At 31.5% G+C, this 24,203-nt stretch overlaps 1 protein-coding gene across 2 annotated transcripts in view; it reads right to left on the bottom strand.

Annotated features, from left to right (window-relative positions):
* Window positions 1–24,203, bottom strand: part of ZNF407 (zinc finger protein 407) — a 620,467-nt gene that overhangs the window by 159,564 nt on the left and 436,700 nt on the right. For both annotated transcript variants that reach the window (XM_031946711.1, XM_031946712.1), the window contains exon 8: window positions 16,376–16,554. In XM_031946711.1, coding sequence (XP_031802571.1) covers window positions 16,376–16,554 — 179 coding nt within the window. The remainder of the gene's footprint in view (window positions 1–16,375; window positions 16,555–24,203) is intronic.

Below are 24,203 nucleotides of genomic sequence, written 5' to 3'. Positions count from 1 at the left end.
CAAAAGGACCCACATGTGCAAAAAATGTTTGTAATAGCTCTTTTCATAGTGGTAAGGAAATAGAAATTGAGTGTCTTCCCATCAGCTGGAGAATGGCTAAATAAATTAGGGTAAATGGATATTATGGAATATTATTATCATACAAGAAACGATCAGCAGGATGATTTCAGAGGCCTGGAGAGACTTACATGAACTGATGCTGTGAAGTAAGTAGAACCAATAGAACATTGCACACAGCAGTAACAAGATATGATGATCAAGTCTGATGGACGGGCTCTTTTCAAAAATGAGGTGATTCAGGCCAATTCCAATAGACATGATGGAGAGAACCAACTACAACTAAAGAGAGGATTGTGGGGATTGTGTAGATCACAACATAGCATTCTTCCCTTTTTGTTGTTGTTTGCTTACTCATTTTCTTCTTCCTGAACTTTTCCCCTTTTGATCTAATCTTTCTTATACAGAATGATAAAGGTGGAAATATGTTTAGAAGAACTGCCCATGTTTAACCTATACTGGATTACTTGCTGTCTAAGAAAGGAGGTGAGGTGAAAAGGGAAGGAAAAAAATTTGGAACGCACAGTGAGTGTTGAAAACTCCCTTTGCATGTATTTTGAAAAATATATAAAAATCCATTAAAAATTTTTTTAAAGGTTGGAAAATATTTTTAAATATTTAAATAGCAACTTCTAGCAGTAAAGACACTAAAGACAGGTGATCAGGTCAAATGGTAGGTTTTATTTTCATAGTTCCCAAGACAATTATTACTTGTGGGTTAATATTCTTTCTCTTATTCACGTATTTCATGTGTTTTCTTAGTGAACAGTACTGGAAAATATTTTGAAGTATCTTCTCCATTTAAATGAAAATTTACATAAAAGCAAAGTCCTTTAAAACCAATCAACAAATATAGCTAACATTTATATAGCACTGAATGTGTCAGGCATAATAAATGCTTTATAATCATTATGTGATTTGATCCTTAAAACAAACCTGAAAGGTAGGTGCTATTATGCCCATTTTAGAGATGAATAAATTGAGGTAAATAGAGGTGAATTGTTCTGCCCAGTGTCACAAAGATATATAGTATAGTGTAGCAGAACAGAGAGTAGTGTAATATTATCATATCAGAGGCCAGATTTGACCTCAGGTTTTCCAGACTCCTAGCTTAAAGTTCTATCTACTTCTGAAAGCAAACAGATATTTATTATAACAACTCCAGTAAGATAATAATTTATAATTATCTTAATTTGCAACTTTATATTATGATTTATAATTTTCCTAAGTTATACCAATTGTGTTTGCTTGTGGTGGATACAATCAATAAACATTTGTTAAATGAAAACCAGATCCTATACTAAGTTTTAGAGAAACAAAAAAGTAAGAGTTCCTATCCTCAAGGAACTCATGCTCTAATGAACAAATTAGGCATATAAAAGATACCTAACAAAGTAGACACAAAGAAACTAAGGGAGAAAGTATCAGGAGTTGAAAATGGGAGTAGATTCACTTCCCAACCATCAAGCGAAATAGAGAGAAAGTGCGAGTATTATTCTTAGTGAAAACAAATATGATTGTTAAAATGTTATGTATAAATTTTGAATGCTGTTTGTTGTAAATAGAATAGAAAGAAAAAGTTTTAACTTGTAAAGGTAAAACATTAGCCCTCTATAATGTGAAACATTAGCAGTCTCCATCTAGGATTAGGTGGTTCAGATGAACCCTGATTATAGGACAGCAACTCTGGGCTGAAGCTAATAAAAGGTGAAATTATAAAGTTGATGAGCGCTCTCATAAGCGATTTGATGGGAGAAAGGGAAAACTGGGATGGGAGGGAAAAGAGGATCCAGATTGAATGTTTTCTCACTGATAGATGAAGAGAAGCTAGAACCCCTAGTCTATTAGAAAAACATACAAAGCAAGGACAAAAGAAAATGAGAATTGTGGAAAATAGAGTTCACCAAAATAGGTAATGGAAAAACTAATCAAACAATGTAGTATCCAGTTATTTAACTATGTCCAGCTCTTTGGGACTCCATGGACCACAGCATGCCAATCTTGTAGATGGAGTTTACTTAAAAAAGATACAGGAGTGGTGTGTTATTTTTTTCTCCAAAGGAATAAGGCACAGGCTAAGTGACTTGCCCAGGGCCATACAGCTAATAAGTCTAAGGCTGAATTTGAATTCAGATCTTCATGACTCAGTGAAAGCCTACTGCTCTATCCACTGAGTCACCTAGCTATGAATCAATATCCATGGTCAAAACCCAGAGAACAATGGCTGGTCAGAGATTTGGTAAAAAGAAATGTGAACAAAGAAGACCTATATATTTAAAAAAGACCAAGAAATTCAAGCACGTGTAGAAGAAGGGAGATAGAATGGTGAGCAGGCTGGAAACAACACAACACAGGGAAAAATAAAAAGGTATAGCTACAAGGAAGAAGAAGAGTTTATGATTTCCTTAGAAGATACTCAATTTGACACTGAAGTTATCTAAGCAAACACTGTATTATACAGCACCAACATTGTTCAGGTGTCTAAACACAGTGTACTCTGTGCAACTTCTATGTGAGCTTTAATTTGTTTTTAATTTTAGGAGACTATAGTTTATATGTGATGTTATGATACAAATAACAGAGCAAATTAATATAATGTTTGGCTATATAATTTCTTTCTTTTTAAAATGATGATAACTAATATTTAAATTTAGACTATGTACTTCAGGACAAAGTAAGATTCAGGTTATTCCAAGAAGGTGAAGGATTCACAATTCTAAATGCATTTTTTTCACTATGAATATAAATAATGTTCTTAACTAAATATCAATGACCATACAAAAATTATGCATATTGATCCCGAGTCCCATTAATGCCCATGCTCAGTAGTCTGAGTCTATGTCAAGTATTCGTAGGAGGCTATTTTATATTATTTATACACTGATGTATATTATATTACAATATGAATTTTTTGCTGGGTCCTTAGTCACTATTTGATTAAGCACTATTTGACTATTATTTTGATTTGAAAAAAGGTTTCATTATTCTTAGTGTGTTTATTTTTTTCCTATAACATTCTTCTTTCAGCAATTAAGAATAATACTACTTTAATAACATATGGAAAATACTTTATGTTTGGTTAAAAATAATTTTTAAAATTAATGTTTCTTTTACATTGAATAGGATATTTGATATCTAAATTTGTGTACTTTATTATTAATGACAGGATTAATGTGTGACTGTCTTCACCATGAAGATGTCAAACTATTAGCCTATTACATTAATAAACACAGTAATCTCAAATAAAACATAAGAAATAATTTTTAACATAGGCTAATAACTTGACAATATGTTTATCCCAAATTTAATATTACACTCAATGTAGGGAGGAGCAACTGGGACAGAAGCAAACTTCCAAAGACAGACTTAACTTAAGCCTTGAGCTTTTACTGGCTGATTGTGAATGGCTATGGGTATGACACACAAGAGAGCTAAAACACACCTTAAGCACATAAGATAAAAGAGGTAAGGCTCCCTCCCTTGCATATATGCACACATTGTAAGTAAAAAAAAAATCTACAGATAGATGCCAAGAGCAATAAAGTAGAAAATAAACAGGTGGCACCTCAGTGAAAAACTGATAGAAGTACATAGAAGATAAGCAGAACTCAGCATAACAGTCAATCAGCAAATGGCAGAGCAACAAAAGAAATAGTTCAGAAAAGGACATCGGCAGGTTGGAGAATAGCAAATTAGCAAGAAAGAGAGGATCTCCAACAGGGTTGATACAGTAGAAATCAGAGCTATCCTATGCTCACAGATTTTCTGGGTATATATATATGGCTTCACAGATACACAGCTGCATATATTATCTTTCCTACTGGTGGTATGGAAATGTGTGGAAGAGTTTGCTCTTGTACATATGAAAAAAGCTGACAAGTAATTTAGCTTGTTTATTTAATTAAATGCCCTTTACTTTGAATAAATGACTACATCAGTTGGCATGGTAAAAGAAAAACTTTGGTAGAGGATTTTAAGCTGAGATTTTGAACAGAGGATGATTGAGAGCATATTTTGAAATTGGACTCATTTTCAGAAGGCCCAGGCTATTATTACTACATTGCATTTGCAAAAATGAAACAGAAATCTGGTTCTTTAATCCAGTCATAAGAATGAAATGAAGAAAGTAGTACACACAATTATCATGACCACTTTTCTTTTTCCTGTGCCCAGAGTCCTTTTACTGCTATTCTCACCCCCTCCTTATCATTTACCTCTTGTACAACTAGGCACAACAAACTGTCTTTGTATGTTATCCCATTTGCTATATCTTTTGAAGCTACATTATTAAACAAAACAAAATAAATAAACAAAAAACCAAAGATTGGGATTCTTATTTGGTCTTTTTATAACTTGGAGAATATTTGAGGCCTGCTATGTGGAATGGAGTTTACACTTCTATTTGGACCCAGAGGTCTCAACTAGGAATAATATATAGAAGCTGGGAAAAATGTTCTAACAATTAGAAATACACTGAAGTCAGCTATCCTGCACTAGAGAATAATAAAATTTCCTTTAATTGAGGCCTCTAAAAAGAAGCTAGATGATGATTTTTCAGGTATATTAAAAGGGATTTTTGATCAGGTCCAGGTTGGTCTGGTTTAACTCTAAAGCACTTTCCAATTCTGAGATCAAGCTACATTCTTCTGCCTATACATGGCAAGGCATATTATACATTATTATAATACTTTTTTTTCTAGGTCATATTACTTATTTGAATCTTAATTTCCTCAGCTATAAAGTGAGAGAGGGTTATATGGATAATCTCTTGTGTAAAAGGCTGTGTACTATACTTTTCTGTGGTATAAAAAGAACTGAAAATCAAGTGAGTACTTACTGATTAGGGATTAGCTTAATGAAATGTGGCATATGGATGTGATAAACTAGTACTGTGCCATAAAAAACAATAAATATGAGGAATTCAGAGACACATGAGGAGACATGTGACATAATGCAAAGGATAATAAACAGAACCAGAAAAAAAACAATATATACAATAATTCTACATATGATTCCTTATTAGAAAGAATGATAAAATGAAACTGGATGCTGTATAATTCTTTTCTTTTATTTTTTTGTATAATTCTAATACCTAAGCTTGACCCTTTTGAAAAAGATGAGAATATATTCTTGTCTAATTAGAGGAGGGAAGTTCTATTAGTATAGAATATAATATGTTTTCAGATATTTCTGCTATGTTTCTTGGTTTTGCTGAATGTTTGATTTTTTTTTAAATTGGGGAAAGCTTGATAGGTAGAACTATGAATTATATATCCAAGAGATTGACTGAAAAAGAAGGAAGTTTAAATATGTTTGAACAAATAATAATAAATTTGCATAGAGGTTAACCTGTGGTCGTTAATGAACTTTTCTGGCTTCCTTTGTGGAAGAAGGAAGTACAATGTAACAGAGCCTAGTTCTACCAAGGATTGGCTAGTTCTTTCTGGCTTGCTTTCTTCCTTCCTTTCTTTTCAACCACTGATAAGTAACTTGGCATTTCTAAGCCTCAGGATACACAAGGATGTTAAATATCAATATGGGATTATAAAAATGCCTAATACAATTTTTATCCAATATATCTTTAATAGCCATGATAAATGAAGAGGACAATTTGGTAAAAGTTAATAATTCAGTGCCAGTGAAAGCTTTAAAAACCCTTGGTGAAATAAAGTTGAACATAATTATCATTATAATCTTACTTCAAAAAAAGGTAGCTATGGTTAGAATCAATTATATCTGCCAGGAAAATCTCTAGCTCAAATTTTTTAATCTACAGAGTGACACTCACAGACATAACTAAAACAGTGAGAAAAATCAGTTGTCTAAAAAATTAGTTTTCTAAACTATGTTTTTGAATGAATGTTTTATGCCAAAACATCTGTACTTTTGGCAAATCAGTCACCCTGCTTTGATATCAGGCTCTAACTTGAACTGTTACTCTCATGTCACTCAACAGCAGCACCTACTGGCCAATTAAAAAGAACATAAAAGGAATTACAAAGGAAATCCAATTGAACATTGCTCACTGAAAATGATTGACAAAAATTTTATTCCCAAACTCAGGGACCACTGAGAAACTGATGCTGATGCCTCATTTTCAAAAATACTGATTTCATTTAAATTTCACTTTTTTCGATATGACCAAACGTCCTAAAAAGAATCATGATAAAGTCTAATTTTAATTTGCAAAACCAGGTGACAGCTGTGTAAGTCCATTAAGATACTATCCAAAAATAGAACTCCATTCCAATAAACTATTATTTAATTTTCTATAAAATGCAACATAATTAAATTAATCTACACGGCTTGCAAAAGGTTTGTGCCTTTTCCTTTACAAACAGAAAATCACTTATGCTAGGTTTTTATTTCAGGCGCACTAAAATTATGATTCTTGACAAAAGGAAAGAATGACTATCTGTCAATCAACCTGACATGCTATTGAAAGACTGGCACTAATAGCTGTGACAAGAACGAACCTGTTTGAAGCAAAGCTTTTTTAAAAAAAGAATTAGACCAGCCATCAAAAATATCATTTTATCTAGCTGGTGCCTAAGCTATACTTGGTTATAGTAAGAAAGAGCTGTTAGCTGATTTAAGTGACTACTTTACCTTGATGGATTTTTTACTTTTTTAAAATAATGCATTTAAGGGCTACACCATCCCCTTACTTAGGAAAAAAAAAATGGCAACTATAGAAAATTGTAAACATTTGAAAGATCAATAATTTTATTTTTTCATATTTTACCTCACTAAAAATCAATAACTTTCTATAGTCATTAAAAGTGTATCTTTATCACAGATATTTGTTAAAATGTGATAAATTAGGAAGAACAATGTGTTCTGAGCTGGAGATTTTCAGTTTGAATCCTGGTTCTTTCACTTTAGAGTAAAAAGACTTCCAATAACATTTAATCTCTTTGGGTCATAGTTTTCTCATCTATACAACAAGGGAGGTCTGACTAGATTACCTTAAGGTCTCTTCCTGGTCTAAATTCTTAGACTATTAATTGGGGGGATTATTAATTGTTTAAAGCTACAAGTTTATAAGCAAAAATGTTTAAAATTTTACTTCCTCTTGTCCAGAATGGATAAACAAACAAACAAACAAACAAACAAAAAAAAAAAAAAAAAAGGAAAAATAATGGAGAAAAAAAGAACATGTCTTTTGTTCTAGCTAGAAAATAATTTAATAAATGTTTAGGAATTATCCTCAGTTTATGTATATTGAATAAAGTGGGGGAATATATAATAAGAGTATAATCAGAATATAATCGGAGAGAAAAAAACACCAAAGTGTTTCAAATATTATCTAAAAGTTATGATAAATTATGGAATAAACTTTCTATTATGAACTATATTTTGAATTTGTACAATTCCTTATTACCTTTAGTTCATTTTGAAAAGTCAGTTAAATCAAGATTCACATGCAAGGCAGATATTATAAATTATAAGGTACAAATTATAACGGATTACTTGGAGAAGGGGCTGAAAGACGATTACAAAATAAACTTCCTTCTGACTCAAAACTAGATCCGGAAGTGTTAAAAAGAGAAAAAAAGATAAGGCAGAGAACACCAATGAGTTTTTAAACTAAAGTTTAATTATCAAAATTGTCATAAGAATTCTTACAATAAAAATTGAATTGAACAAAAATCATACTGGAGCAAATAGTGCAACAGTATATATGCAGAATTTTGAATTAAAGCTTAGCTTATTTAGAGTATTAAGTACTTGACAACAACTATTTTGTTTTCTCCTCAAATATAGTTTCATTTGAATTGTGTAAAACTGTATAGCCTTGGGAAGTCGTGTGTGTGTGTGTGTGTGTGTGTGTGTGTGTGTGTATGTGTGTGTGTGTATGTAAATTTCTAAAGTATGTAAAGTGGGCTGAATTGAATAAAATGAAACACACTATATAAATGCAAAATCCTTATCATTAATTGATAAAATCATACTGTAGCCATTCTAACTTCTAACAATCAATTTTTTCCTTAATATTTTGATAAATGTGGCTGTCAAGTAGGATAAGATCACAGTTTTGTTTATTTTTAACTATTTGAATTTTCGGGAATCAGTTCATGAATATTGCAACTGTTAGTAAAGATAAGATCTCAATTTTGTCTGACGATAATGAAGTAATCATAAAGTAGTCTGCCTGTATAACCTTGTTCCCTCAAGAAGAAGTAAAGAAAGGATGGAAAAGTTCTATGAGAAAGAAAGGAAAAATACTGTACTTTAGTCAAACTATTCATAAAAGCATAGTAAAATATATTAGGAAATATATGAATGTGACTTTTAGGAAAATGTTCTAACTCATTGATTATTGTAAAAAAGAAGAAAAAAAAAAAAAGAATGACATAAAGATTCCATGTTTTTCTCTTCCATCATATAGAAAAAGATACATGCTTGAGTTAGAGGGCCTGAGTTCAAAACAAATGATTGATTGAACTGCTTTCCCATGAATTTCAGATCTCTTTAGCCAATCAGAGAAATGTTGCCAACAAAACTTGCATTTCAATGGTGTTCTTTCAATTTTCTTTTAAATGTACTGAATGTCATTAAGGATTTTACAGAGCATTAAACTGCATACTAGAAAAGAAATTATTTCAGGCAAGTACTGTATCTTTTAGACAGACTGGAAATAAAAGTTGAAAGTATAATAAGAATTTAAGTCTAATAATCTTAATGATAGAACAGTCAACTATGACAAAGAGACAGACACTTCAAGCCATATTTGTGTGTGTGTGTGTGTGTGTATAGAGATAGATATATGTTCAGCTTTTAAATATAGATATTAAGTAACAAAGAAAACTGAGTCATATAAATTTAAAAATACAGGATTTGGGTTTTTTTCCCCCCCTAATTCCATTTTGTTTTTCCTCCTATTAAAAGTAGTAACTCCACCCCAAAAAAACCCTCAAAACTATATAAACAGCAAAATAGGAATATTGTTCTTAATTCATTTAAATCAATAATAATAATATCTTCCTATTCTTCACCAAATACTTAATTATACAATTCTAAATGGACTCTCTTAGGAGCAGGTAAATATTACCCTTATTTGACAATAAAGAAAGTGAGGCACTAAGAAGTTAAATGATCCACTAAAATTCACAAAAGTAATTAATGATAGCATCCTGACAACTCAAAACTTTCAGACTTCTCGTTTAATACTTTATTTTCCATGAGTTTTCAAGGAAAAACTAGATAAGAGTTTACATGATAGGTGTGTTATGTTGTAAAAGGGATCCTTTTCAAGGTATGGGTTGAATAAAATAACTTCTAAAATCTCTTCCAACTCTAAAATTCTGTGATTCTATACCTCTATCATGCAACTTCTCATGACTAAAGAAATAGGTAGGACAAAAGATTTCCAGAAATGTACAATGCAAAAACCTTTCAACTTCTTCCTAAAAGTCCTCTTCAAACATCTCTTGAAATCACAATGGCAATAAATAATTACAATAATTCCAAAAAGTCTCTTGTTCGTCTTTGTGACTAAAAATGCAAAATAATCAGAGATAACTGTCCTAAAGTGTTCTTTGGGTTTTCTTGTTTATTAAATACATCAAAAGGCAAGTAAGATTTAAAAGAAAAAAATAAAAAAAAAAAATACTAGAAAAGCAATAACCTCAGTTATTGAATTAGGAGATAAGCTAACTTTCACAGGCTATCAAACTAGATAAAGTGGCAAAATAGAATCCACAACATGCTTCAATTATATCTCAAAATTAAATAGACATAATTTCAAAGTATAAAAATAAATACTAGAAATACAGAAATGTAAAGTAGAAAGAATGCCAGTTAATAAATGAATGCAATTTAAACAATTTACATATCACTCACTAAGGATTTGTTTTTAACAGGAAAAAAATCTTGACCAAGTCCATCTGAATGTAAATTAGGAGGAGGAGGGAGAGAAGAGGGAAGGAGAGAGGAAGAAGGGAGGAGGGAGGAGAGAAGGAGGAGGAAGAGGAGGAGGAGGAAGAAAGAGGATGAAGGAGGAGGAGGAGGAAGGAGGAAGGAGGAAGGAGAGAGGAGGAGGAGGATGGATCTTGGTTAATTATAAACAACAGCAATATCCATAGGTAGCAGTTAGTCTTGGGGGTACTGGGATTACCAATAGTAGTAAATGATAAAGAAACAGTTTTATGACATTTTACTAGTAAATTCTTCATCCAAGGACATGAAGAATAGTCCTAGAAAATATCAAAAGAACCTTGTTACAATATGACATTGGACCCTGAATGGACCATGAAAGCAGTTTTATGGCAAAAGAATAGAATATTTAGGTAGGAGTTGTGAAATAAAATTAGATATGAAAAGCAGCAAAAAAAAAAAAAGTTTAACCAATGTGTGATGTATGAGGTTAAAGAATCAAATTGTTGAACTGTTAATTATTTTAGGAAGTCTTTTGTTACAAGTGAAATACTAGGAGACTAGAAAACAACGAATCCAGTCTGAATGTTAAAAAGAAAGAGCGAAGAGGCTGCAAATTATAGACCTGTAAGTCTAACAACTATATTAGGAAATAAATTTGAGATGATACTTATGGATGAGCTTAATGATACATTTGGAAAAGTACAATTTAATAGGTATGAGTCAGAATGGATTAACCAAAGGCAATCATGTCAGACAAATTTCATTCGTTTTTGGGTGAGATAATAATTGGTTTATATAAAAGAGAGCCAATAAGACACTGTCAGGATTTTCTGAGATTTTTGGACAGAGTTTCAAAGAATGAATTATTGTACTAACTTTTGTGACACAGGTCAGGCACCAAACTAAAAGAATAGTACGAAAGTAAGAGGCTTAAAAAAAAAAAAACAGAGAGCTTAGGAATCTCAAGGAAATTGGGTTATAAACTGAGTCCCACAAGGATCTATATTGGGACACTAATATTTTTTTATTAATGATTAAGACAATCTGTAAGATTAGCAAATTTGCATATGGCATTAAATGAGGGGGTGTGGTTAAGACACAAAAGGATGTAGCTGTTTTACAGGGTAACTGTAATAGATTAGATAAATGGGCTCAGAGGTAGAATATGAAATTTAATGTGTCTAAGTGTAAAGTGATGCACTTGGGTAGAATTAGGAAACCAGCTAAGTATAGTTTAAATGGTATTGGATTAGTTATTAAAAGAAAGAAAAGGATTTGGGGGGGAGGGCTGATAGGGGTAAAGCATTCCCATTCCTATCATAATGACAAGAATGAGGGGGAAAAGGGCAAAAATGATGAGTATTGTATAAAAAATAAAGAATTCTGCTGTCACTATAAGTAAACTAATAAGATCCTAATTCATTAAGATTTGGAATATATAGTTATATATTGTCCTATACATATAATAATTTAATAATAAAACAATCAAAATTGTTAGGAGCAATTATCATATAGGAATAATAAAGACTGCTTTACAAACAGTACCTCATGTAAGTCTTATAACAACTTACTCTGGGCAGTACTGGTACTATCTATATTTCAGAGATAAAGAACCTATCATATGTGTCAGAAGATATTTGAATTCCTAGTAACTTTCTAGCTGGCCATACTGAACAAAAATCTGTGAGCAAATATCTCTTTACTGTACCTATCTCATGCTTTAGAAAGTCTGGAGTATCTCTCAAGAGAATTAAGTGTAAAAATCAGATAATTAAATCATAACCCAAGCTTCGTGGCCCCTTTTTTCCTTTGTATTGACACTGGGTCACTTAAGAGGCACTTGGGTAGAGGAATGTGCCCTTTTGGCTTTGAAGGTTTTTGGAATACAGCTAAAACTATGAGAGCAGGCCCCCAGCTCACTGAGAACAGGGCCAACCAAGAGCCTGCCACTAAGTGAGTTAGAGTCTCTCCTTGCTATGCCTCTTCAGTTACAATGCTTAAAGATCCCAAGGAGTAGATCTGAAAGTGAAGATTTAAAAAAAAAAAAAATCTCCATGCTTTCCCAACCATTCATTGCCAGAGAACCAGTGGAGAATAAAAAAAAGTTTCTGAAACGGTGACTTAACATGAACAAAAAGGTAAAGTTGGAAAGATAACTTTCCAATTGTTATACATCTCATTCCAATCTATAGTTTGCACATTTGAAGTTTTGTACTACCCCACAGTCTCTGTTCCTACTACATTCTCATTTGAATGTAAAAAAAAAGTATCTTCCAGTAAATTTCATTTAGACATATAACATTTAAATGTGGGTTCATTCTTTCCTTTCCTAGTACAGATGCTGTTTTAAGACAAAATCACTTTTTTGGAGAAGCATTTGCTGCTTCTCATTTTAAGGAAAAAAATCATATAAATACTAAAAAGAAAAAAGTAGTAGTAACTAGCTATATCTGTATAACTAGTAATTGTAAGAATCTGAATTTGAATTCAGTTCTTTCTGACTGCAAACTCAGCATTTTATTCACTACAAAAACATAACATGAGACTTAATTTCTTGAAATACATATTGGAAAATTGAAAATACTAATGATGATATATAGTCAAAACCTGAAGGAACCAAGAATATTTCCAGCATTATCTTGCAAGATCAAGCTGAGAATATCTGGATAGATATTTTCAGAATTCACCAAAAATGATTATCAAGTCTGCAACAGAATGATTATTTATGAACAAATATTATAATAATAAATCGATTAACAGCTAGACTTTATCAATTGATATAAAGGGAAAACTTTGCTGGTGTCATCAGAATGCCCTACCAAAAACAGAGTGTTTAGCAGCAGTTACCAGCATAATCCCCACATGCCATAATTTGACTTCTTCCTTGGCCCTTCCTTTCTTTTTGTTTTATGATAGATAACAGGATCATCTTTTTTCATCTAGCTAATACATCATACTATACGTTTTATAAATGGGAATATTTGTCTGTATATTAATCCTAATTGGAGGTCAGTTTGCCTTTTCCATGTTAAAAAAAAATAAAATTCAAAAGTGACATAATTACTAAGAAACAAATAAACAAAGCTGATTTAAGGAAATAAGGTAATCTATAAACACAATGTTTTCAAAAAAGAGATAATCAAGTTAAGATAAAGTCTGCAGTAAAATGTATTTCATTGCAGTGAAAGTACAATTACAAAGTCCTAATGAAAATATTTAATCTATTAATATAAATTCTATGAGGATTTCATGAGGCTTTCTGTAGACTAGAGATTAAGGGAATTCAAAGTTATCTACTCCATTCTCTTATCTTCTGATAGTGCAGCACAAAAAAAATCAGAGCTTACAACATACTTCAAAGGTTTTTAGGAAAAAAAAGAGAGAAATGTGAAATAGTATTAAAATAATAAATTTTCTTATTTGTCAAAAATGGAGACATTAAAGTATATCAATAGTTCAAATGAATGAAAAGATTTCACCAATAACTATTTCTCTCTTTTAAGAAGAAAAAATTAAAAACTCCTAACAAAACAAAAAAAGGAGAATGTTGCTTTAAAAAATATTTCTCATGCATATATCATTTATAATCACCAAAATACAAAAAAAATCAATTATTTTTTCTTTCTCCTTTTCATTCAGATGTTTGAAATGCATGTCTAGCCAAGTCAGGACAGAGGAGATTTTTTTTTCCTGTCCTAGGATAGCTATAAACTCCATCTTCCTGGTAAGAATCAGAACCTTTTATCAAATAACTGTATAACATGATTCACTGGATTTCAGCTCACAAAATTCCCAGCACATTAATATTGTAGATAGGAGAGAATGTGGCTAAGAGAATCCTTCAGGGTTAGGCATAAAACACTTCTAAGATTTTATATCACCACATGAAATTTTACAATACTACCTATCATGAAATTCATAAACCAGGAGGGTTGACACCACTAAAATATATGTGTGTGTATGTATAGATATATATATATATACACATATATATGTATATGTACATACACACATAAATAAAATAACAAGAAGTGATTAAATTATGTTGGTGTATGCAAATTAAGAAGATTATCTTTATACTTGCTCAAGTATCAATGAGGGGAATATGGAATAAAAATTACAAAACCTTGACATGAAGTTATTTTAAAACACCTCTTTTAAAGTTGTACTTAACTGAGCAAAGTTTATCAAAGTTTTTTTTGTTTGTTTTTGTTTTTTTAAAGGGGTATTCTTGTACTACTGAGAGAAATGGGAAACAAAAGCTCCATCTTGCACTCTGGAGTAGGCTGCTTAGAGATTTCTTTTGTGAATACACTGAGGAATATTGCTGTGACACATCTGGAAAGAGTGTTTTAAACAAAATGTTACAGAAATACTTAGAAAAGCTACAAAGAAACCGGGATAAAATCTGTTTTTATACAACACCTTTCATCCCAAAGATATCCCAAAGCACTTAGCCAAGTAATGAATTCTGTTTTGCCAATACAATGAATCTGTAAGCAAAAAGCAGGTACCCTTAGTATGCTTAGTAACAGCACACACACATTCTTGGAACCTAGAATTAGCTTTCTTTTTTCTTTGTATATTCTTTTATTTTTTCTTCTTTTTAAATTTTTTTTCTTAAATAAGCATTTTAGTTAGGCCATTTTTACCTTTAGAGAAGGAAATCCATTTAAAATTTTCAACTTGACCACTGATGGAAGAAACAGTCAATCTTAATATTATTCCTAGAAATGTATGATGAGTCACAATACTGTGAAATTGGTACCTTCCTGACATATAACCTCCTCAATTCAGCTGGTTTGGCTCTGACACCTCTTGGAGTACCTACACTTCGAGATAGCATAGCAGGAACCCATAATGCCATCCATCCAAATTAATGAAAAACCCAGAGGTATTGATGGTCAGCAGGTATTTCAACATAGCTTTATCTATGTTTATCCAAAAAATCTTATAAACTATCTAGTTCAAAAAGCTTTCAATAATAACGTTTGCCAATGCAGGAAATAGAAACTGTTGCTGAAATAACCAAATTGTACAGGCATATAAAAATGTTAAAAGGATACAAAAGAAGAAAAATTGTGAAAAAATACACTAATAGCACATGTTACGTTATGCATTAGTGTTATTTTAGCTCACTTTATCCTTTAAAATCTATCTCCATTCAAAATAGGATACTTGCAAAAAAGTATGTACAACAGAGTTTTTCCAATTTTTTTTTGGTTATACATTCCATGACTCCAATTCCCTTAAACGTAATAGTCTATTAGGGAACATGACACACATTTTAAATAGCTTGATAAAACATTCTAAGATAGGCACAGAATAGCCATTCAGAAAATATTTTCTGAATTAAAACAAAAATCCAAGCAAAAGATGATATTAGTTATGTTGATTGATTGATCTGTTTTCTAGGTTAACTGGGCTAGAATTATTGAAATGGTTAAACCACAACAAATACTTATGTAGGAAGATATCAAAGGTAGCTGTGATACCTCCTACAGTCTAACTTTTGGTTCTGTCAGATAAGAATTGCAAAATAAATTTGATACATGAATATAATAAAGAATGAGTGCTATAAGAAAGACAAATATGAAGAATATGAGACACATGAAAAGACTTACATAAACAAATGCAAAATGGAGTAAAAATAGTGCAAGATATAACGACTAAAATAATGTAAATGGAATGAAGAGCAAAATAGAACAGTTTAGAAATGAAGTTCAGAAAATTGCCCCTTGCCTTTACAGAGGTGATTAATTCACAGATTTGAAACACTCCATATAATACCAGATTTTTCTGATCTGTTATTTGCTGAATTTTTAGTTTTTCCTTCCTTTAAAAAAAATTATTTGAATAGGAGATGGTTTTCTGGTTCAAGATGGGATGTGGAAAAGGAGGGATTCAGGACAAAATCTGGGTGATCTGGGTATAAATAAAATCTATCAACAATAATCTATTTTTAAAATAAGAACTGTGGAGGTCAGAAATAGGATATTTCATGTTTTTTGCTTATCCTTGTTGTTCAAGAGCCTTTACAGTGGCAGATAGGATTTCAAGTCAAAACAACTTTAAAATAAATTAGAAAATTGATTTAATACAAGTGTGATGGATTTAATTCACTTCTGTTTTGTATTCACACTACTGTTTAATCTTAGTATTATAAAAGGATTATTCTATGGTATTTCTCCCCCACCCCCAACAAATGTGATTTAGGAAGACTTGGTTTCATAGTAGAATATAATAAAACTGATATAAAGTATTTCCTGGTTCCTTCTGAAGTCTTCAAGCACATAGTATCATGGATCAATTAATAATCTACCCCTATCAGAACAAACAACAGGCATTCAAAAAAGGGTATCATTCCAATTGTAATCATTTAAATTGCTGCATTTAATCAGAAAAAAGCCCTTTAGATATAGCTTTGGTGTCTTACCAGCATGTAAGTAAGCCAGGTCAGGGTTTTCAATATCAGGGTGCTGTTCTTTCAAGTGGTTACGGAATTCCACGGGAATATTTGTTCCATAGTCACATTTGGGGCAGTTGTACATTTTGACTCCTTCATGTTTACCAGTATGCAAAATGTGCTTGCGGATATTTTCTGCACAATTTGATCTAAGTAAAAAAATAAAGACAAAACAAAAAGTCAAGCCAAAATATACACAGCTCTTTCTGGAGCCCATCTTTTTTTAAACTTATTTGTACACAACTAAGGAGAAGTTCATTTACTTGCCTGTATTTAATCTTCCATATACTCTACTGATTCTAGGATCTCATGAAAAGTAGCATTCCCAACCCATGTCTTTCTGTACTATACATGTCTTGTGCATGTTCAACTAAGGAAGCTACAAAAAGAAGCTTCCAATTGGGAAGGGGGCCTACTTTCTGCTTAGATCAGGTTCTTAGCCTTCTAATGGGGGAGTTTGAATAGGAGGAATAAAATAAGAGAGTATCCTCTGGCAGGTTGGGAAAACTACTTCTTAGCTAATGTTTTTAAATACATAGAACTAATAAGGAAACAAACTCTACTGAAATATGTTATTAGCATTAAAAAAAATTCTCATACTCCAGGTTAAAAACTCATGTTCTAGACTCTTTAATATTTCTTAGATACTTAAAAGTGAAAAATATAAAATCTCAAGTACTAATTAAGAAATCAAATAAACTGAATCTGTTGCAACTTGGAGAACACTGAAACTATTGCCTTCATTCTGAAAAAAAAAATTACTTTTTAGGTGGGGAAATGTCCATCAAATTTAAGAGAATTATTTTAAAATAATAAGAAAACCTGAAAAACTTTGAAAGGCTGGAATTGTGGAGAACTTCACTGTAATGGAAGTGCTCCTGAATTTGACAAACATTCTCATCTTGAACTTTTATATTAAACATGCAGTTCAAAGACCTAGATTATTTTCCATGGTAGCTTCTAATTAATTATTTTTGTGTGATTACTTTTGGATAAGAAAGTAAATTCTTTGTGGAAAAGAAGCTGCATTTATTTAACAATGGCTAGTAATGATTATATATATATATATATATATATATATATATATATATATATATATATATCCATCCACCTACTATATAAATATACCCAGAAAGGAAAATAAAGATTGTACAATTAAGAGAAGGGTCAGAAAGATAGGTGCACTAATACACCATTGGCAGAATTGTGAAATAATACTGAGTTTACCACACAAAAGTTCCCATATACTCCAAAATATTGATAACTAAGAATGAGAAACAAATGAGAAATTCCATCGATTGGGGAAAAATATACAAATTGTGGTATATGAATGTAAAAGAAATTTAAGAAATAATGTTTGTGATGAATACATAAGAAACATGGAAACATTTTTATAAACTGATATTGAGTGAAATAGAACACCAATAAAACATTAAACACATTAAGTGCAATAGTGCTATTGAACTATACTGCCACCAAAAAAAAAAAAAAATCAAAATTAATGTAACAAACTTACTAAAGATCATGTAGGATTCAAATGAATAGATATTAGAAGATACCCCCAATTTTTATGGAAGTAGAAGGTCCCAAAGTGTTATACTTTAACATATTTGCAGACTTTTTCAATGTATTGATCAGTTGTAGTTTTTCCCTCTCCAAAAAGAACTATGTTATATGGGGTAGCCCTCTGCTAAAGGGAAGGACAAAGCACATAGGGTACTATAGGAATGTAATAGAAAATATCAATACGAATGTATATTTTAAAAATATTAATAAAAAATTTTAGATCAATTTCTTGGTTCCTCCAAACAAAAATTCTATGTTTTACCAACTGAAGTGATTCTGGACAGTCCCAAAGAATTCTGTTAACTCAAACCTTCCACTTTATTTTCACAATGTAGATACCATATTAGAGTCACCCCTAAATTCACCATTGTTTACTGACATTGGGGAGTAAAAACAAAAAGCTAGTACTGTACTTAATTAGTACTGTTTATTGGAACTGTCAATTTTGTTCTATCACCCATATTATTTCCTTGTACAAAATGCTAGGTATTAAAAGTCACCAGACCCAATCACCTATCAAATGAAGAAAATAAAATTACTAAAATACACACGTTTTAAGGTATGGTACATACTTAATTTTGAGAAAGAAATAGCACTGTATCCTATTATTGAGTGCAGAAGAAACAAATGACTTTGGAAACTGAATAATATCTTATTTTTAAGAAGGGCGTATCTTTGACAAAAATAAGCTGATATCTCTGAAAATCTAAATAGAATGTAGACTACAATAAAATAGTCAAGACAGGGTTGCTAAAGCAAGAAAGTAGGAGGCCTAAAAAGGTGTTTTATTATTGTTTTTTAAATGCAGAAGAGAAATAAGGATTGCAAAACACATTTTTGTCATACTCTTGTTGATACTTATGATGTTCCATCTACTTTATTTTAATAAGCAGAGTCCTCATCAGATCAGATGATGCTTTATAGAAAATAATGGCAAATGCTGATGGAGGATCTAAGTCTTAACAGATACCATCATCTCCTATACTAAGCCTACTTGTATGCTACATAAAATTTTTTGTAGGTCTGAGATACCACATAACTGGGAAAGAAAAGGCCAAAGAGTAACTTTTTTCCTGCCTACATCATCAAAATGTTGCAAGCAACATTTCAGATTTATCAATATTAATTATAAATTCTTTGATCATTGAATGGTTAAATGGGACCTGCCATGAAGTTCTGAGAGTCTTTCAGAGTATCATGGGATCACAGAAACAAACTCTGAAAGATATCTAGTAAAAGCCTCTTCATTTTCCAAATTGGGAAACAGTACTAGAAAGATTCAGGGACATGCCCAGTCACCTAGTTTCTCAGAGCCAGGATGTGAACCAAGATTCTATGCTTCCAAACCCATCATCCTTCTCTTTTTGCACCATGCTATCTCAGTCTATTACAAGGCAAGAGAAGCAATTTTAGTATGATGACCTTAAAGTTTTACTAGATCATAAAGAAAGTAAGGAGAAATATTTTAAACTTAGTATTAAGCATCATTTCAAAGAAAATGTTTTAATTAGTGTCCTGCCAAGGAATAAGAGCAGTTATCAAACTTTTCTGTAATTATTACTGCCTAAAGGCAGCAAGGTGTCTAGGGCTGGGCTTGGCAAAGATCTGGGTTCAAAGCTGGCTTCAGAAACTTGCTAGCTATGTGATCTTGACCACTTAATCTGTTACCTCAATTCTTCAACTGGAAAAATAATCTCCTTAGAGTTATGAGAATCAAATGAGATAATACTACCTAACCACTCCACACAGCCATTGCACATAGGTACTATGTAAATGTCAGCAAGAAATGATGATGATGATGATGATGATGATGATGATGATGATAATATCATCAATCACGGGTGAAGGGAGGGAGACCTTGATACAATAAGAGTTCTGTATGTGAAGTAAGTAGATCTAAGATTTGAACTCAGAACGTCTATCTGCCTCTGTTATCTCTGGGCGTGAATTTTCTTCATCTCTTTCATCAAGATGAAAGAACTAGACCAAATTACCTTCTTCTTCTTTTCTCTTTTTAAAAAATATATTTATTGAATGAAATACAAAACAAGAAATAACAGAATAGAAAAAGGAAAGATTTAAAAGGAAAATAAAAAAATAAAACAACAAAAATATTGTCATACGTCCAGCAGAACATCAGGAAAGATTCAAAATGTATAAGAATAAATTTCCATTTGAAGAAAGCATATATAGTAATAGAAAAAATTATATATATGAGTGTCAATCTTTTCTTTGCTTCCTTGTAGGTTTTTTTTTGTTCTCTATTATACGCTTTTTACTTTATCTTTTTCCCTCTATCATTTCCCACCTCCCTCAAGCAGACTGCAGTTAAGCATAGATATATTTATATATGCATATACATATAGATACATATATATATGCACATATACATACACACATGTTCATACCCAGAACATATATATATACACACATATGTAAATATACATGCTTATCCATATGTAAACATGCATCTAAAACAATATTAAAATGGCTGACAAATAATATAGATTTCTCTCTTGATTGAATCTGTAAGCTTGACTTTGTTTAAAATCAATTACTAGCCTTACTTTTTTTTTCTAATAAATTCTACTCCTGATCCTTGTTATAGTTTTTGTGTATATCTCTTCTTTCTTATCCCTGTTAATGCTTCTCTTTTAATTCTGCTTTTTAATTTGCCTTGCTATTACTTAACTTCCCCCTGTCCATGGAGCCTTCCCTTATTTTCTCCACTTAGCCTTTCTTTCCTACTTTATACATTCCCATAAATCTAAATACCTTCTCAAATTAATTTGAAAACCCCTCTGTACCCCACTTTATCCTATGCTACACCTTTTTCCTCCCTCCTTATTTCTTTCCCACTAATCTACTATACATGCTTCAGTAGCCCACCTTATCCTATTCCCTCCCTCTTATTCTTTATAGATTTTGGAGGGTACTATACCCTTCATGGTAATGTTCCCTATTTAACATATTCCTGAGTATATCTTCAGAACCTGTTCAGCCCTGTCTCCCTCCCCTCCCCCCATAATACAATATATCGATTCTTCCTCTGCACTTCATTTGCATAACATAATTATTATTTTTACCTCTTCATAGACATATGACTTTTTTTTTTAGAATCCCAACATACTCAACTCTGCCCAAATCCTTCTTATAAACTACCCAATTACTTATGTCAATCTTAAATATATGGTAGATTTCCACACAAAACACAAAAACCATTTGTCTTTGTGAGCTCTTTGGAATTAATCTTAGATACTGGTTTTTATATGTTAAATTTTCTATTACGTTTGAATTGGTTGAAACAAAGATCTAAAAATCTGCAAGCTCATTCAAAGTCCATTTTTTAATTTCATATTATGAATATTTTTGCAGATTATGAGATTTTTGGCGACAGGCCTAGTTCTTTTGATTGCTGATATATATAATGCTAAGACCTTTAGCCTTTTACTGTGGCCACAAGTAAGTTTTGTACAATTTTAAATGTACCTCCAGCATATTTGAATTGGCTTTTAACTAGTTTTTTTGTTTCTTGCAAAATGTTCTCTTTGATCTGGGGGTTTCAAAATTTGGCAATAATATTTCTATAGATTTTCCACAAAGGATCTCTTTGAGGTAGTAATTGATGGATTTTTTTCTACTTCTACTTTCCTTTCATGTTCTATCTCTCCAGGACAATTTTCTTGGATTATTTCTTGCATTACTGTGTCAACGTTCCTTTTCTGGTCACAGCTTTCAGATAGTTTAATTATTCTGTTATCTTCTCAATCTGTAAATTTTTGGTTTTTCTTATACAACATTTTACATTCTGTTCTATTTTTTCATTATTTGTATTTTTACTGTCTTCCCCTTGCCCAATTCAAATTTTCAAATAATTATTTTCTTCTTTAATATATTCTTCTTAGTTTTCTTGAACAGTTTTGTTGTTGATTTTTAGTTTTTTCCCAATTTCTCTCACTTTATTTTAAAAGTCTTTTTTGAGTTCTTCTATAAATTCTTTCAGGGTAGGTAGTCATTTAACATTACTCTTTGTGTAGAGTAACATTACTCTTTAGGCTTTTTTTGTTCTTCATTGTCCTCCTCTGAAGATGAACCCTGATCTTCCTTATTCCCATAGTAAGTTTCTACAGTTAGGTTTTCTTTTGTTCTCTGCCTGTTTATTTATTTTCTTAAAAATAAGAACAATTAGTGTTAAGGACCGCTAAACCTAGGATGGGAGAATGGTGTCCTTAGCTTCATGTCAGCTCTTCCCTCTGACCTGAAACCCCAAACCAAAAGCTTCCCCCTCCTGCCAGGGCTCACAGGCAGCAGCTTCCTGCCCCACTGCCTCTGCATTGCCATTGTTCTCAGGAGGACCCCTATTCTGCTCCAAGTCTCCAGTATTTTTTTTTTTAAAGAAATGGATGACCACTCTAAGAATTTGACTGGGACAAATATGATTAGAGTTTGCTGTGACAATTCATGTGGTAGCAGTACATACAACAGATTAGACTGGTAGAGAAATGGGAGGTGGCAAGAATGATTAAAATTATTATAGTAGTGAAGACTAGAGATAACAGGTGATGCCTGAATGAAAGAGAAGAGAACAAATGGAAAAGATACTGTAAAGGAAGAACCGAAAGAATCAATCAGATGACTTTTCTAATGGATACAATAATGCTTTCAAGTAAGGTTGAGGAATGTAGGACTCTATGTACCTATGCTAAATGGCCTATTTAGCTTCTCCCTTGGTGGATCAGTTTTATTGTTGTCTCTAGCAATCTTGTTAACCTCTCTTAAGATTATTTAGAATGGGAAAAGTTCATTAGAATTTTAGTAAAAATGGTGCCCTGAGACTTATTATTGACAAGTACATAGAATTTGCACATCTATTTATATTATCAGAGGCCTTTTTTTTCTTCCTTCTTTTTTTTAATCTTTCTTCCTTTTATTGTTCATTTGTTCATATGTATGGGGGTTTCTTCTTTGTTCTTCAGATATATTTTAGCTACATGTGGCTCTCTGATAAAGCTTTTATTGTTAATGTACCAAACTTTTTTGGACAACCAGAGACATAGCTAGGAATTTTTTTGTCCAGAGTAATTTTTATGACCCTCTCCATCATCCAGTAGTTTTCTATTTTAACTAATTATTCTTGCTAAATGGATCTTTTTCTTTGTGTTTTTTTTTTCTATATTGGTAAAAAGTAAACATTCTAAGTTTTTTGTATACATAACACAGTAAGATAGAGGCCTGGTTTTACACTTCCTTAGTAAGAACTCAGGAAATGATGTTATAAGGTTCTTTTAGAGAGGTGGTAAAGAAGAAATTTCTCAGAAAGCAAATGAAAGTGCATTTGGCATAAAGGATCAAGAAAGATATGGAATAAAATTGAGATGACCCACGTGACAGTGTGTGAGGAAGAAGTTAAATACAGATGTCTTAGCAGCACCATTCAAATGCATATAAATCCATATCCATCTAAGGATATAATAATGTCCCCTAAAATAAGACAAGTTATAAAATAAGATAGTTATAAACAGACTGTTACTTCAATTTTATCATCTCCATTATGATTAATCTTCATTAATTGTTCAGTACATAGTATTTGATAAATGTCTCCTGAATTATTTTGTTGAAATAATGAATTCTCTATTCTCAACTTCTTCTCAGAACATAAATCATTGATTTCAGCCTTCTATTTGAAACTCTTAAACTCTTTGACTAGAACTTTTAGAATAAATCTATCACATATTTTTTTAATTCAAAGACAAAAATCATTTAGACTTATTTTTTCTATAGGATAGTTGAGTTGGGTCCTTAGACTGGTGTATGTGAAATTAAAAAAGGTATTTTGATAACTATATTTCAAAAAAAATTGTTGCTTTGTAGTCCTATGTATATTATTTTATGCATTTAAAAACATTATTCTGAGAAAGATTCCATAGTCTTCACCAAAGGGTTCATAACACCAAAAAAAAAAATCTTAGGAGATCTTTGATTACCCATCCTAAGTATTTCCCCTCCAAATTCTAGTGGTTAGGTAAATTCTGCAATTTCAAACTGTTCCCACTAGATGGGGCTCATTTAAAGATGAAATGCTAAATTTATAGCTGATCAAAAGGATCATAGATAACAAACAACTAGTATTTCCATGGTTCATTAAAGTTTTCACAGAGTCATCTAAGTTAACACTTCCATTTCCTAGAGAGGTTAGCTAATTTACCCAAAATCACATGGGTAGCAAATGACA

Source organism: Sarcophilus harrisii, chromosome 1 (genome assembly GCF_902635505.1).
Source record: "Sarcophilus harrisii chromosome 1, mSarHar1.11, whole genome shotgun sequence".
Lineage (NCBI taxonomy): Eukaryota > Metazoa > Chordata > Mammalia > Dasyuromorphia > Dasyuridae > Sarcophilus > Sarcophilus harrisii.
The sequence above is the reverse complement of the archived record's forward strand: the minus strand, read 5'-3'. Positions and strand labels throughout refer to the sequence as shown.